The following is a 14,236-nucleotide window of genomic DNA, read 5'->3' on the forward strand; positions in this document are numbered from 1 at the left end:
GCTTGTGGAAGGCTACCCAAAATGTTTGACCCAAGTTAAACAATTTAAAGGCAATACCACCAAATACTAACAAAGTGTATGTAAACTTCTGACCCACTGGGAAAGTGATGAAAGAAATAAAAGCTGAAATAAATCATTCTCTCTACTATTATTCTGACATTTCACATTCTTAAAATAAAGTAGTGATCCTAACTGAAATAAGACAAGGAATGTTTTCTAGGATTAAATGTTGGAAATTGTGAAAAACTGAGTTTAAATGTATTTGGCTAAGGTGTATGTAAACTTCTGACTTCAACTGTATGTACTTTGATAATATATCTACTTTGAGCCTTTGATCAGGACTGGAAAGGAAGGGAGAAGAAATGAGAATGTGGGGAGAGAGGAAGGAGTTCAAGGTTACAGGTGATAGGTGATGGGGGGGTGATGGCAGGGGACGACAGCGGGGGGGCGATGGTATAAGAAGCTGGGAGGTGATAGGTGGAAGAGGTAAAGGGCTTAAGAAGAAGGAACTTAATAGGAGAGGGCAGTGAACATTGGTATAAAGGGAAGGAGGCGGGGAACCAGGGATCATGAGGGCAAAGCCAGAAGAGAATGAGTGAGAGAGCCATCAGAATGGGGTAAAAGCAAAAAAAACTGAGAGGGTTTGAGGAAAACAGAAGGGAGTGGTTACTGCAAGTTAGAGAAATTGATGCTCATGTTATCAGGTTGGAGACTATCCTGGTGGAATAGGAGGTGTTATAGAGTCATCGAGTAACACAACATGGTTACAGGCCCTTGGCCCCATCAAGTCCACGCCGACAATGGTGCCCAGCCAGCTCTTTCCAATTTCCTGTGTTCACACCATATCCCTCTAAGCCAAGGTTATCAACCTTTTTTTATACCATGGACCCCTATCACCAACTGAGTGGTCCGTGGACCCCAAGTTGGGAACCCCTGCTGTAAGCCCCACCCCTCCATGTATCTATCCAAGTGCTTCTTAAATGATACCATTCCCCCTGCCTCCACCAATTCCCCTGACAGCTCATTTTGCCATCAAAAGTCTCATATAGCAGATTGCATGGATGGAAAAGTTGGAGTGAATGGTTGGTACCTGGACTCCATAAGTGTATCTGACCAAGCTAAAAAGAGTTAGGACATTTAAGAGAAAAAACACATTAAATTAATAAATGAAAAGACAAACCATCAGAACAAAATTCAAGGCCAGTTTTCACAGAGATTATTATCACTGACGTACATCATGAAATCCTCTGTTTGTGATAGCAGTACAGTGCAATACATGCAACAGACTACAAATTACATTGAGACACAAATAAGAAAGTAAGTAATGAAAAATAGCGAGCAAAAGTAGTGTTCATGGTCCATTCAGAAATCTGCGGACAGCAGTGGCTAACACAAAATGCTGGAGGAACTCAGCAGGTCAGGTAGCATATTTGGAAAGGAATAAACAGTTGATGTGTTGGGCAGAGATCCTTCAAATGTCAACTGTCTATTCCTTTCCATAGATGCTGTCTGACCCCCTGAGATCTTCCAGCATTTTGCATTTGTTACTCTGGACTTACAGCATCTGCAGTGGCTAACAGGTTTTAGTCCTGGGGACACTTGTATTAAATGTGCTTATTGATTTGGTTCCTTACAGTTGTCATAGCTGAAAGTGGTAATGGGGATAAGCTCCCACAGTCTAGTAAATGTTACCAATGGTGTGCGTCTCAAATAGCCTCTGACAACCAAGTCCAGCTCCTGGCCTTTTCATGTGGCTTAGTTACTAAGCCCGGCTGAACTATTTCTACTGACAGGAGAAGGGGCATGGGCGGGTTACTGGTACCTCAAACCAGTCATTTTAGGCAGATGAGGCTCATCATCCAGATTTAGCAGCTCATCTAGAAGGAAAATCTGATTTCACACCCTTGCTACATTGTACCTATACCCACTCATGGGGAAGGTTTCAGGAGAAAAACAGTGAGGAGAAAAAAACAAATCAGGAGCTGGAGTTCCTAAAGCAGTCTGATGTTGAGTTCAACACCGATGGGCAACTCCTGTGACGCCACTGGTGCCAAACTGTATTGGATTATGGCGTTCCTTTGGATTGTGAGGGGATCCTGGGGTGCCCCTATTAACTGTTGGGGGGGAGAGGGGGGAGAGGGGGGAGAGGGATATTTATCACCGATGGTTTGTTTTGAAAAGAGAGAGAGAGAGACGAAGATTAACGGTTGGACTGTCCCGTTAGGGCACGGGAGGTATCCTTGGATTTCTATTTTGGAGATAGCATCGAGCAGCTCGAAAGTTGCTATGGCGACCGACAGCACATTATTGATATTACTTTCAAGGACAGCTCTGCTTGCTTGCATTTCTTCACAGACAAAGGAAGGAGGGACTCTTTGAATGATAGGTGAAGCTCAGCACGGTGAGATAAATAGGAGGTCAGATGATACAGACCTCAGACACATGATCTGGACACTGAATGAGCATTGTTGTGCCCACAGAGAAAGTGGGTTTTGGAGGATCGATCAGGCGGATCGATCCAAATTGCTCTACCAGTGAAGGAGAAGGGGTTGACTGGTGGGGAGTTGTCTATGTGTCCACCCTTGCCGGGGTTATAGCTCCACCACAGGGAAACCAGTCCCCCTTGTTAAAGTCACAGTTGGTGACTTGTGAAGGATTTCAGAGGATGACAAGAAGATCGATGGCAACAGCTCAGCTGAAGACTCGACTCAACTCTCTCTCTCTCCCTCCATCGCTACTCAACTAAATACCATGAACTGAACTGAACTTTACTCATCATCGTAAGACTGTATCTTTTTACCCCTAGACTTATAGAAGCTTGGTTTTTCATACATATATTTCCACACTTACTGATATACTTACATTTACATATATATATACACACACACATATATATATATATATATATATATATATATACACATACACATACATATATGTAAGGGGGTTTTGACTTTTATGTTACTGCGGATATATATAAATCACTGCTAACCTGTTTGATTTATTTAAATTTATATTACTGTATTGCGCAGTCACTAATAAATATTATTAGTTTATAGCAATACTAGACTCCAAAGTGTTTTCCATCTCTGCTGGTTCTTTATTCCCATCACGGGGTACGTGACAAGATCCATCACTTGCATTGAGAGGGAGAGCCTATTACATGAGTAACAGCTTGCTCTCCATATCGTACTGCCCTGGCTTGCATATTACATAGATTGCTGGTATGAAACATCATGGTCAACCCCAACCAGAGGTTCCCAACTGGGATCCATAGACCCCTTGGTTAATGGTAGGGGTCCATGGCATAACATAGGTTGGGAATCAGTGACCATGACCAACGGAGGATCTCAAATCGATTTGGCAATGGTACAGACATGGATCAACGACTGAACTGATGGAACTTTTAGCCAGCAAGGATTCCATAGTCGTGTTCTCCTGCTGTATTGTAATTCTCCGTGATTTGGGGAATAGATTCAAAACATTAAAGACAGCTTCTTATGGACATTGAGGACATAAAAGTAGAATTTAAGGCTTTATCACTGGGAATAGAACACAAAGTGGAAGCAGAAATGACGAGTCTTTATAAAACCTTAATGAGCCAGTTAAGAGCAAAGTCTTGAGCTCCACATCACAGGAAGAATATCAAGGATAGAGAGAGAGAGTGCAGGGCATACACATTAGGATGCTGCCAGAAAGACAAATACTTAAACACAGGAGATTCAATAAATTCTGTAATCCACACACACACACACACACACACACACACACACACACTCAAGGAACAAACTGCTTGGAAAAGACATGCTTTTTTAATTTTGAATGATGCAGATTATTGGCCAATATGAAACATTTCAAATTGATAACTGGCCTCAAAACTCCCAGAAACTTTATTACCGAGATGGTTGGTGCTGCACTTCTATATACTGAAAAATATGATATATTAGTAACACACATAAAATGCTGATGGAACTCAGCAGATCAGGCACCATTGATAGAAATGAATAAACATTGATGTTTCCGATCAAGACTGGAAAAGAATGGGAAAGACTGGAAAAGGATATTTCGGATCAGGACTGGAAAAGAATGGGGAAAGTTGGGGGTGGGGAAGGAGGTCAAACTGGAAGATGACGGATGAAGCCAGGTGGGTGGGGGAGGGGACATGAAGCAAGAATCTGGGAAGTGATAAGTAGAAAAGACAAAAGGGCTGGAGAAGAAAGAATCTGATAGGAAAGGAGAGTAGACCATGGGAGAAAGGGAAAGAGAAGGGATATTAAAGAGGGTTATAGGCAGCTGACGAGAAGAGATAAGAGGGCGGTGTTGGGAAATGAAAGGGGAGGGGGAAAATTACCAGAAGGTATCGATGCTCATGCAACCAGGTTGGAAGCTACCTAGACAGAATATGAGGTGTTGCTCCCCAACCTTCTTATTCTAGCATCTTCCCCCTTCCTTTCCAGTCCTGATGAAGAGTCTTGGCCCAAAACAGCAACTGTTAATTCATTTCCATTGATGCTGCCTGACTTGCTGAGTTCCTTCAGCATTTTGTCATAGTCATAGTCATACTTTAGTGATCCCGGGGGAAATTGGTTAAATTTGTGTGTGTTGCTCTGGATTTCCAGCATCAGTAGAAACTCTTGTGTTTCTGATATATTTAGTAAAGCAGCTGTACTTAGACAATCCTTGTATTGGTTTCCCTAATCTGCACTTGGCCTCATTGTGGCAGTAAAGGAGGCCATGGCCAGACATGTCAGTGTGGGAATGGGAAGTTGAATTGAAATGGGTGGCACCAGGAGATCCTAGCTATTGCAGCAGAAGGTGCTCGATGAAGTGATCCTCCAGTCTGCATTAAGTCTCACTGATGTGGAGGAGGCCAATTTGGGAGCATCAGATGCAATAAGTAACCCAACAACTTTGCGGGTGAAGCACCACCTCACCTGGAAGGACTGTTTAGGGCCCTGAATAGTGGTGATATTCAAAACACTGCAGATACTAGAAATCTGAAATTAAATAGAATATCGTGGAAAGGCCAAGAGAGCTGGGAAACAGCTGTGGGAGGTGAAGTAAAGGTTAACAATTCCAGCTGAATTGAATGGAAAGAGAAGTATTTCATGCAGTCAACTGTGATGTTTTGTACTTCAGCAGGACCAGTCAGGGTAGGTTTTACACAGTGAATAGTCGGGTACTGGGGAGTGTGGTAGAACAAAGGTGTCTGGGAATACAGGTCCATAATTCGTTGAAGTGGTGTCACAGGTTGATGGGGTTGTAAAGAAAGCTTTTGGCACATTAGCCTTCATAAATTAAAGTACTGAGTACAGGAGATTAGATGCTACGATGAAGTTGTACAGGAAGTTGGTGAGGCCTAATTTGGAATATTGAAAACTGTTGTGGTCACCTACCCACGGGAAAGAGGCAAAAAAGGTTGAAAGGGTACAGAGAAAATTTACAAGGATGTTGCTGGATCTGGAGGACCTGAGTTATATGGAAAGATTGAATAGGTTAGGACTTTATTTCTTGGAACGTAGAAGACCAAGAGGAGATGTGACAGAGGGGTACAAAATTATGAGAAGGATAGATAGGGTAAATGCAAGCAAGCTTTTTCCACTGAAGTTAGGTGGGACTAAAACTAGAGATCATGGGTTAAAGGTGAAAGATGAAAAGTTTAAGGGAAACATGAGGGGAAGCTTCTTTACTCAGAGGGTCATGAGAGTGTGGAACAAACTGTCAGCTCAAGTGGAGCATGTGAGGTCGATTTCAAAGTTTAAGAGAAGTCTGGATAGGTACATGGATGGTAGGGGAATGGAGGGATATGGTCCCAATGCAGGTCGATAGGAGTAGGCAGTTTAAATGGCTTGGCATTGACCAGGTGGGCCAAAAGATGGTTTCTGTGCTGTACTTTTCTGTGCCTATGACTTTATGAAATCTAAACAACTGCAGATACTGGAAATCTGAAAGATGAACAGATGGCTGGACATAACGCTGGAACTTTATTCCGTAAAACCATAAGATATAGGATCAGAATTAGGCCGTGTGGCCCATCGAGTGGCTCCACCATTTCATCATGGCTGATCTATATTCCCACTCAGCCACACTATTTTGCCTTCTCCCAGTATCCCTTCATGCCCTGCCCAATCAAGAATCTATCAACCTCTGCCTTAAACCTACATGAAGATTTGACCTCCACAGCAGCCTGTGGCAAAGAATTCCACAGATTCACAATTCTCTGGTTAAAGAAATTCCTCATCTCCATGTTAAAAGGACGTACCTCTGTTCTGAGGCTGTCGCCTCTGGTTTTAGACTCTCCCATCATAGGAAACATCTTCTCCACATGCATTCTATCAAGGCCTTTCACTATTCAATAGGTCTTAATGAGGTCACCCCTCATTCTTCTAAATTCCTATCAATACAGACCAGAGCCATCAAACGCTCTTCATATGACAAGCTATTCAATCTTGGAATCATTTTCCTGAACCTCCTTTGAACCTTCTCCAGATTCAGCACATCCTTTCCGAGATAATTGACCCAAAACTGCTCACAATACTCCAAGTTGGCCTCATGATGCTTCATAAAGTCTCAACATTATATCCTTGATTTTATATTCTAGTCCGCTTGAAATGAATGCTAACATTCCATTTGCCCTCTTAGGCACAGATTGTAAATTAACCTTTAGGGAATCCTGTACAAGGACTCATAAGTCCCTTTGCATCTCAGATTTTTGGATTTTTTCTCCATTTAGAATAGTTATCCCTTTCATTTCTGTTACTGAAGTTCATGACCATACACTGTATTCCATCAGCCATTTCTTTGCCCTTTCTTCTAATCTGTCTGTCCTTCTGTAGTCTTTCTGCTTCCTCAGAATTACCTGCCCCTCCAGCTATCTTCATATTGTCTGCAAATCTTTCAACAAAGCCCTCAATTCCATCATCAAAATCATTGACATATAACATAAAAAGAATCTGTCCCAACACAGAGCCCTGTGGAACACCACTAGTCACCGGCAGCCAGCCAGAAAAGGCTCCCTTTATTCCTGCTCTTTGCCTCCTGCCAGTCAGCCACTGCTTTATCTGTGCTAGAACCTTTCCTGTAATACCACCAGCTTGTAGCTTTTTAAGCATCCTCATGTGTGGGACCTTGTCAAAGGCCTTCTGAAAATCCAAGTACACAACAATTCTCCTTTGTCTATCCTGCCTGTTACTTCAAAGAATTCCAACAGATACGTCAAACAAGATTTTCTCTTGAGGAAGCCACGCTGACTATGACCTATTTTATCATGTGCCCCCAAGTGCCCTGACAACTCAGCCTTAATAATCGCTCTCTCCTTAAGCCTTAAGCCTCTCTCTTACACTTTATGTACTTGAAGAAACTCCTCCCCCCCCCCGAAGAGTGTGAAGAATGACAGGAGACTTGATAGAGGTTCTAGCACAGATAAAGCAGGGGAATATGAAGGGAAACTTCTTCACTCAGAGGGTTGTGAAGTGTAGAACAAGCTGCCAGCATTAGTGAAGCATGAAAGCTCAATGTCAACATTTAAGGAAAAGTTGGATAGGTACATGGATGATAGGGGTATGAAGGGCTATGGTACAGGTGGAGGTTGATGGGAGTAGGCAGTTTAATTAGTTTCAGTCCGGACTAGGTGGGCCAAAGGGCCTGTATACATGCTTTACTTCTCTACGACTCCATGAATCCAAGTTATTTCTCTCTCTCACAGATGCAGACTGACCTGCTGAGCATAGAACAGTACAGTACAGCACAGTACATGTACTTTGGCCCACAATGTTGTGCAGAACCCTTTACCTACTCCAAGATCAATCGAGCCATCCCCCCTCCCCCCCCCCTCGTGTTCAGACAGTCCTCTTTTCCATAGATACTACATAAACTTCTGTATTCTGCACTTTAGTTTATGGAACCAATAATTCCGTATGCAGTTTGAGTAGTCTTGTCCTAAACACAAGAGATTCTGCAGATGCTGGAAATTCAGAGCAACACACACAAAATGCTGGAGGAACACGGCAGGCCAAGCCACATCTAAGGAGAGGAATAAACAATTGACATTTCAGGCTGAGACTCTTCATCAGGAATGGAAATAAAAGGGGAAGAATCCAGAATAGGTGGGAGGAAGAGAGGAAGTATGTTGGTAGGTGATAGGTGATGCCAGATGAGGAGGAAGATGGATGACTGGGGGAGGGGAAATGAAGTGAGAAGCTGGGAGGCGATCGGCAGGAAAGGTGAAGCGTTGAAGAGGGAATCGGGTAGCACAGAGTAATTTTGTCAAAGTCTTGCTGCTTTCAGAGGAGTCAGACTGCATAAATATAACAATGCATCTCCAACAATGCCCAACTCCCAGGTACAAAACTTTAAGGAATCTCTCTTACCGATCCATAATAAGCCCATGAGGAATGAAAACTCTTTCAAGGTCTTCTTCATAGTGCTTCGGAATACAAAACAACTCTGGGTCATAACCCTTTTCATCGTCACTGATCTGCAGAGATCAAAATGTCACCATTAATTTCCAAATCACTCAAATGGAAGTATAATTGTATCTCCTTGGAAACCTAAAATTGGATCTGATTCACTCGGGCTAACTTTGCTCTTCACTAAGAATTGCTGCACTTCACAAAACTACAGCTCGCCACTGTAGTGTAATGGTTAGTGCGATGCTATTACAGCTCAGAGCATCGGAGTTTGGAGTTCAATGCCTTCCAGTGTCCTCTGTACAGGCTTGTACATTCCTTCCTGTGCGCGTCGGTTTCCTCCAGATACTCTGGTTTCCTCCCACAGTCCAAAGACATGCCAGTTATTGGGTTAATTGATCATTGTAAATTGTCCCATGATTAGGCTGGGGTTAAATCAGCGGGCTGCTGGACGCTGTAGCTCAAAAGGCCGGAAGGGCATTCTTCACGCTATATCTCTAAATAAATAGAAATAGATAATACTTTGAGGTAAGCAACACACACAGAATGTTGGGGGAACTCAGCAGGCCAGGCAGCATCTATGAAAAAGAGTACTGTCGACATTTTGGACCAAAACCTTCAGCAGGACTTTGGAGTATCGTGTTTCAGTCCCGCCAAAGAGTTTTGGCCCGGAACGTCGACGTAACTCTTTTCTGTAGATGCTGCCTGGCCCGATGAAATCTCCCAGCATCTACAGATTTTCTCTTGTTTGCAGCACTTTGAGGTAGTGGCTGCAAAGGGAAGCAAAGGCCTGCAGCAACATCCAAGTGCTGGAATGCGGCAGAAGAGTGAGAGAAATAGAAGAAAAGAAAGCTCATTGAGAACATTTCCAAACATTTTGCAACCATTGAAATGGTGTTATATACACACAGCAACATTTTACAAAGAACAATGAGGTAAGGACTAAATAATCCGACTGGTTAGGCAAGGATACTGACCTCTTTATATTATAACAAACAATCCACTAAACAGTTATTTTATTTATTCTGTTTGTTATTGCTTCTGAGTAAATTTATAATGAGCAAAATAACTTTCAATTTTAGACTCGTTGCTCGGAGCCCCTTGTCACTCCAGGCCGAAAGCTCATATATCAGTGCTGAGTTGGTAGGTTGGAAAGTTTGTGTTTCAGCCCTGGGACTGGACTCCAAAACTCCGTATTATTGATGTTGGGTAGGAGATAAATTTTGCCAGGGAACCTGGGAGAACCCCGGCACGATGGGAAACCCCCTTTCATTCTCACAAGATAACAAGGATTTCCGAGCAGGGAACACTTCTGATTAATGCTTCCCATGGAAGGTGGCAGTTCCATTTTCCTGGAAACCCCTGAATACTGCTCAGTTCTTTGCAGATACCCACCTCTGACAGGGCAAAAATTGCCCAACCTCCCAAACCTGCACAACATACTTTAATGATCAGTTCTGATTTTCGCCTGAGATTTAGCATGAATCCGGGGCCAAAGTCCCAGTCAGCCAACGTGGAAAAAATATCACAGTTTGTTGCTACCTTCTCCATGAGGCGTCACGGTAGCGTACAGGTTAGCACAACGCTTTACAGTACCGGTGACCAGGGTTCAATTCCTACCACAGTCAGTAAGGAGTTTGTACGCTCCCCCCGTAACCACGTGGGTTTACTCTGGATGCTCTGGTTTCCCCCCACTGTCAAAAGCATACTGGTTAGTAGGTTAATCTGCCATTGTAAATTGCCCTGTGATTAGGCTAGCATTAAATAGGTGGGTTACCGGGCTGTGCGGCTCACTGGGCTGGAAGGGCACGTTCCATACTACATATTTGAAAAAAGGAAAAAGAAAACTACGGAGTACAAGCAATCTTGTGCAGCATTATGAAACATTCCAATTCTGTGGGACTCCTTGCAAGAACAAATCAATCACAGGAAGAGTTTCACAATTAATTAGAATTCAATGTCCTTTGAGAGCATGCCTCAGCTATTGCTGTACGTTCCTTTCCATTTAATAACAAAATGATCTGACAAAATGTATGAACATTTATTTCATTAGACAGAGTGCATGCATTACCAGTTTCTGATTTGACTGACAACTCTGAACAAGGAATAAATGAATGCTTCAATTCATAAAGGATTATGTGAAATGGGGCTGAGGCTTTAGAAGGCATTGGATAGACCACATGTGAAGTATTGTGAGCAGTTTTGGGCCACATATTTAGGAAAGGATGTGCTGGCATTGAAGAGGGTCCAGAGGTTTACAAGAATAAAAGGGTTAATGTCTGAGGCATGTGTGATGTCTCTGGGTCTGTACTCACTGAAGAATAGATGGGCTGTGGGGAACTCATTGAGACTAACGAAACATTGAAACGCCTGGGCAGAATGAACATTGCAGAGAAATTACTTTAGTCAAAGGGTAGTAGATCTGTGGAATTTGTTGCCATGAGTGCTGTGGAGGCTAAGTCATTGGGTGCATTTAAGGCAGATAGGTCTTTGATTAGCCAGGGCATCAAAGGGTATGGGAGAAGACAGGGGAGTAGGGATGACTGGAAGAGTTGGATCAGCCCATGATTGAATGGTGGAGCAGACTCAATGGGCTGAATGGCCTACTTCTGCTCCTATATCTTATGGTCTTATATGGAGAGGATATCTCCTATAGTAAGAGAGTCTAGGACCAGAGAGCAGAGACACAGAATAGAAGGATGTCCCAGAGATAAGTTGGAATTTCCTTAGTCAGAGTGTGAAGAATATATGAAATTCATTGCCACATATGGCTGTGGAGGCCAAGTCGTTGAGTATATTTAAAACGGAGGCTGATAGGTTCTCGATTAGTGAGGATATCAAGGATTATGGGAAGGTGGCAGGAGAATGAGGCTGAGGGGGAAAATAATCAGCCGTGATCAAATGGCAGAACAGACATGATGGGCAAAATGACCTAGTAGACCACAAGACATAGGAGCAGAATTTGGCCATTTGGCCCATCGAGTCTGCTTCACCATTCAATCATGGCTGATCCTTTTTCCCCTGTTTAGCCCCAACCTTCTCCCTGTAACCTTTGATGCAGTAGCCAATCAAGAACCTATCAATCTCTGCCTTCAATACCCCCTATGACCTGGCCTCCACAGTTTTCTGTGGTAACAAATTCCACAAAATCACCACCCTCTGGCTAAAGAAATTTCTCCACACTTCTGTTTTAAATGGACACCCTTCTAACCTGAGGCTGTGCTCTCTTGTCCGAGACTCTCCTACCATAGGAAATACCCTTTCCACATCTACTCTGTCTAGGCCTTTCAACATTCGAAAGGTTTCAATGAGATCCCCCCTCATTGTTCTAAATTCCTGTGAGTACAAGCCCTGAAATATCAAATGTTCCTCGGTATGTTAACCCTTTCATTCCCAGAATCAACCTTGTGAACCTCCTCTGAAACCTCTCCAATGCTAGCCATCTTTTCTGAGATAAGGAGCCCAAAACTGGTCACAATACTCAACGTGATTCCTCACCAGTGCCTTATAAAGCCTTAACATCACATCCCTGCTCTTATATTCTAGTCCTCTTGAAATGAATGCTAACACTGCATTTGCCTTCCTCACCACCGACTCTACCTGCAAGTTAACCTTTAGGGTGTTCTGCATCTCAGATTTTTGGATTTTTTCCCCATTTAGAAAATGGTCTGAACATTTATTTCTTCTACCAAAGTGCATGACCATGCAATTTCCAACATTGTATTTCACTTGCCACTTTCTTAAAGAGTGGTGTGACACTTGCAATTTTCCAGTCCTTCTGAACCATGCCAGAGTCCAATGATTCTTGAAAGATCATTACTAATGCCTCCACAGTCTCTACCGTTGCCTCTTTCAGAACCTTGGGCTGTAGTTTATCTGGTCCAGGTGACTCATGTACCTTTAGATCTTTCAGCTTTTTGAGTGCCTTCTCCCCTTTTTAAAAAAATATATAGTAACTGCACTCATTTCGCTTCCCTAACAACCTTCAACAGCTGGCACACTGCTAGTGTCTTCCACAGTGAAGACTGATGCAAAATACTCATTTAGTTCATCTGCCATCACCTTGTCCTCCTCCTTCCCCCCCCCCCCCATTATCATTTCTCTGGCCTCATTTTCTAGAGGTCATATATCCATTCTCATCTGACTTTTTTTTTAATATATACTTGAAAAAGCTTTTTCTACCCATCTTTATATTGTATGCCATCTTGCTTTCGCATTTCATCATTTCCCTCCTAATGATTTTTTTAGTTGTTTTTTGTAGATTTTTTAAAAAATTCCCAATCCTCTATCTTTCTGCTAGTTTTTGCTTTGTTGTATGCCCTCTCTTTTGCTTTTACATTCGCTTTGACTTCCCTTTTCAGCCACAGTTGTACTATTTTGCCATCTCAGTATTTCTCTTTTTCGAGAATACATCTATCCTGCACCTTTCTCATTTTCCCAAGAAACTCAAGCCATTGCTGCCCTGCTGTCACTCCTGTCAACATCTCCTTCCAATTTACTTTGGCCAACTCGTCTCTCAAACCACTGTAATTTCCTTTACTCCACTGAAATATAGCTATGTCAGACTTTCTCCCCATTAAATTTCAAGTTGAACTCAACCATTTGATATCACTGCCTCCTAAGGGTTCCTTCATCTTAAGCTCCCCAAACGCCTCTGGTTCATTACATAACACCCAGTCCAGTATAGCTGATCCCCTAGTAGGCTCAATGACAAGCTGCTTTAAAAAGCATCTTGTAGGCATTCAACAAAGTCACTCTCTTGCGAGCCCTTACCAACCTGATTTCCCCTCAATTTACCTGCATATTTAGATCTCTCATGACTATCTTAACATTGCCCTTTTGACACACCTTTTCTATTTCCCATTAAAATCTGTAGTTCACATCCCAGCTACTGTCTGGAGGCCTATATATAACTGCCATTAGGATCCATTTACCATTGCAGTTTCTTAACTCATCCCACAAGGATTCAACATTTTTCTAATGATTTGATGCCATTTTTATCAGGAGCACCACACTAACCATAAACCATAGAAACCATAGAAACTACAGCACAGAAACAGGCCTTTTGGCCCTTCTTGGCTGTGCCGAACCATCTTCTGCCTAGTCCCACTGACCTGCACACGGACCATATCCCTCCATACACCTCCCATCAACGTATCTGTCCAATTTATTCTTAAATGTTAAAAAAGAACCCGCATTTACCACCTCGTCTGGCAGCTCATTCCATACTCCCACCACTCTCTGTGTGAAGAAGCCCCCACTAATGTTCCCTTTAAACGTTTCCCCCCTCACCCTTAACCCATGTCCTCTGGTTTTTTTCTCCCCTTGCCTCAGTGGAAAAAGCCTGCTTGCATTCACTCTATCTATACCCATCATAATTTTATATACCTCTATCAAATCTCCCCTCATTCTTCTACGCTCCAGGGAATAAAGACCCAACCTATTCAACCTTTCTCTGTAACTGAGTGTCTCAAGTCCCGGCAACATCCTTGTAAACCTTCTCTGCATTCTTTCAACCTTATTTATATCCTTCCTGTAATTTGGTGACCAAAACTGAACACAATACTCCAGATTCGGCCTCACCAATGCCTTATACAACCTCATCATAACATTCCAGCTCTTATACTCAATACTTTGATTAATAAAGGTCAATGTACCAAAAGCTCTCTTTACGACCCTATCTACCTGTGACGCCACTTTTAGGGAATTTTGTATCTGTATTCCCAGATCCCTCTGTTCCACTGCACTCCTCAGTGCCTTACTATTAACCCTGTATGTTCTACGTTGGTTTGTCCTTCCAACGAGCAATACCTCACATTTGTCAGTAT

The 14,236-nt window shown here is 42.8% G+C and overlaps 1 protein-coding gene across 2 annotated transcripts in view; it reads right to left on the reverse strand.

The window, feature by feature from the left end:
* The window catches only part of LOC134356336 (hypoxanthine-guanine phosphoribosyltransferase-like), a 91,304-nt gene that overhangs the window by 40,420 nt on the left and 36,648 nt on the right, over positions 1–14,236 (reverse strand). For both annotated transcript variants that reach the window (XM_063067225.1, XM_063067226.1), the window contains exon 2: positions 8,370–8,476. In XM_063067225.1, coding sequence (XP_062923295.1) covers positions 8,370–8,476 — 107 coding nt within the window. The remainder of the gene's footprint in view (positions 1–8,369; positions 8,477–14,236) is intronic.

Source organism: Mobula hypostoma, chromosome 14, assembly GCF_963921235.1.
Source record: "Mobula hypostoma chromosome 14, sMobHyp1.1, whole genome shotgun sequence".
NCBI classification, from domain to species: Eukaryota; Metazoa; Chordata; class Chondrichthyes; order Myliobatiformes; family Myliobatidae; genus Mobula; species Mobula hypostoma.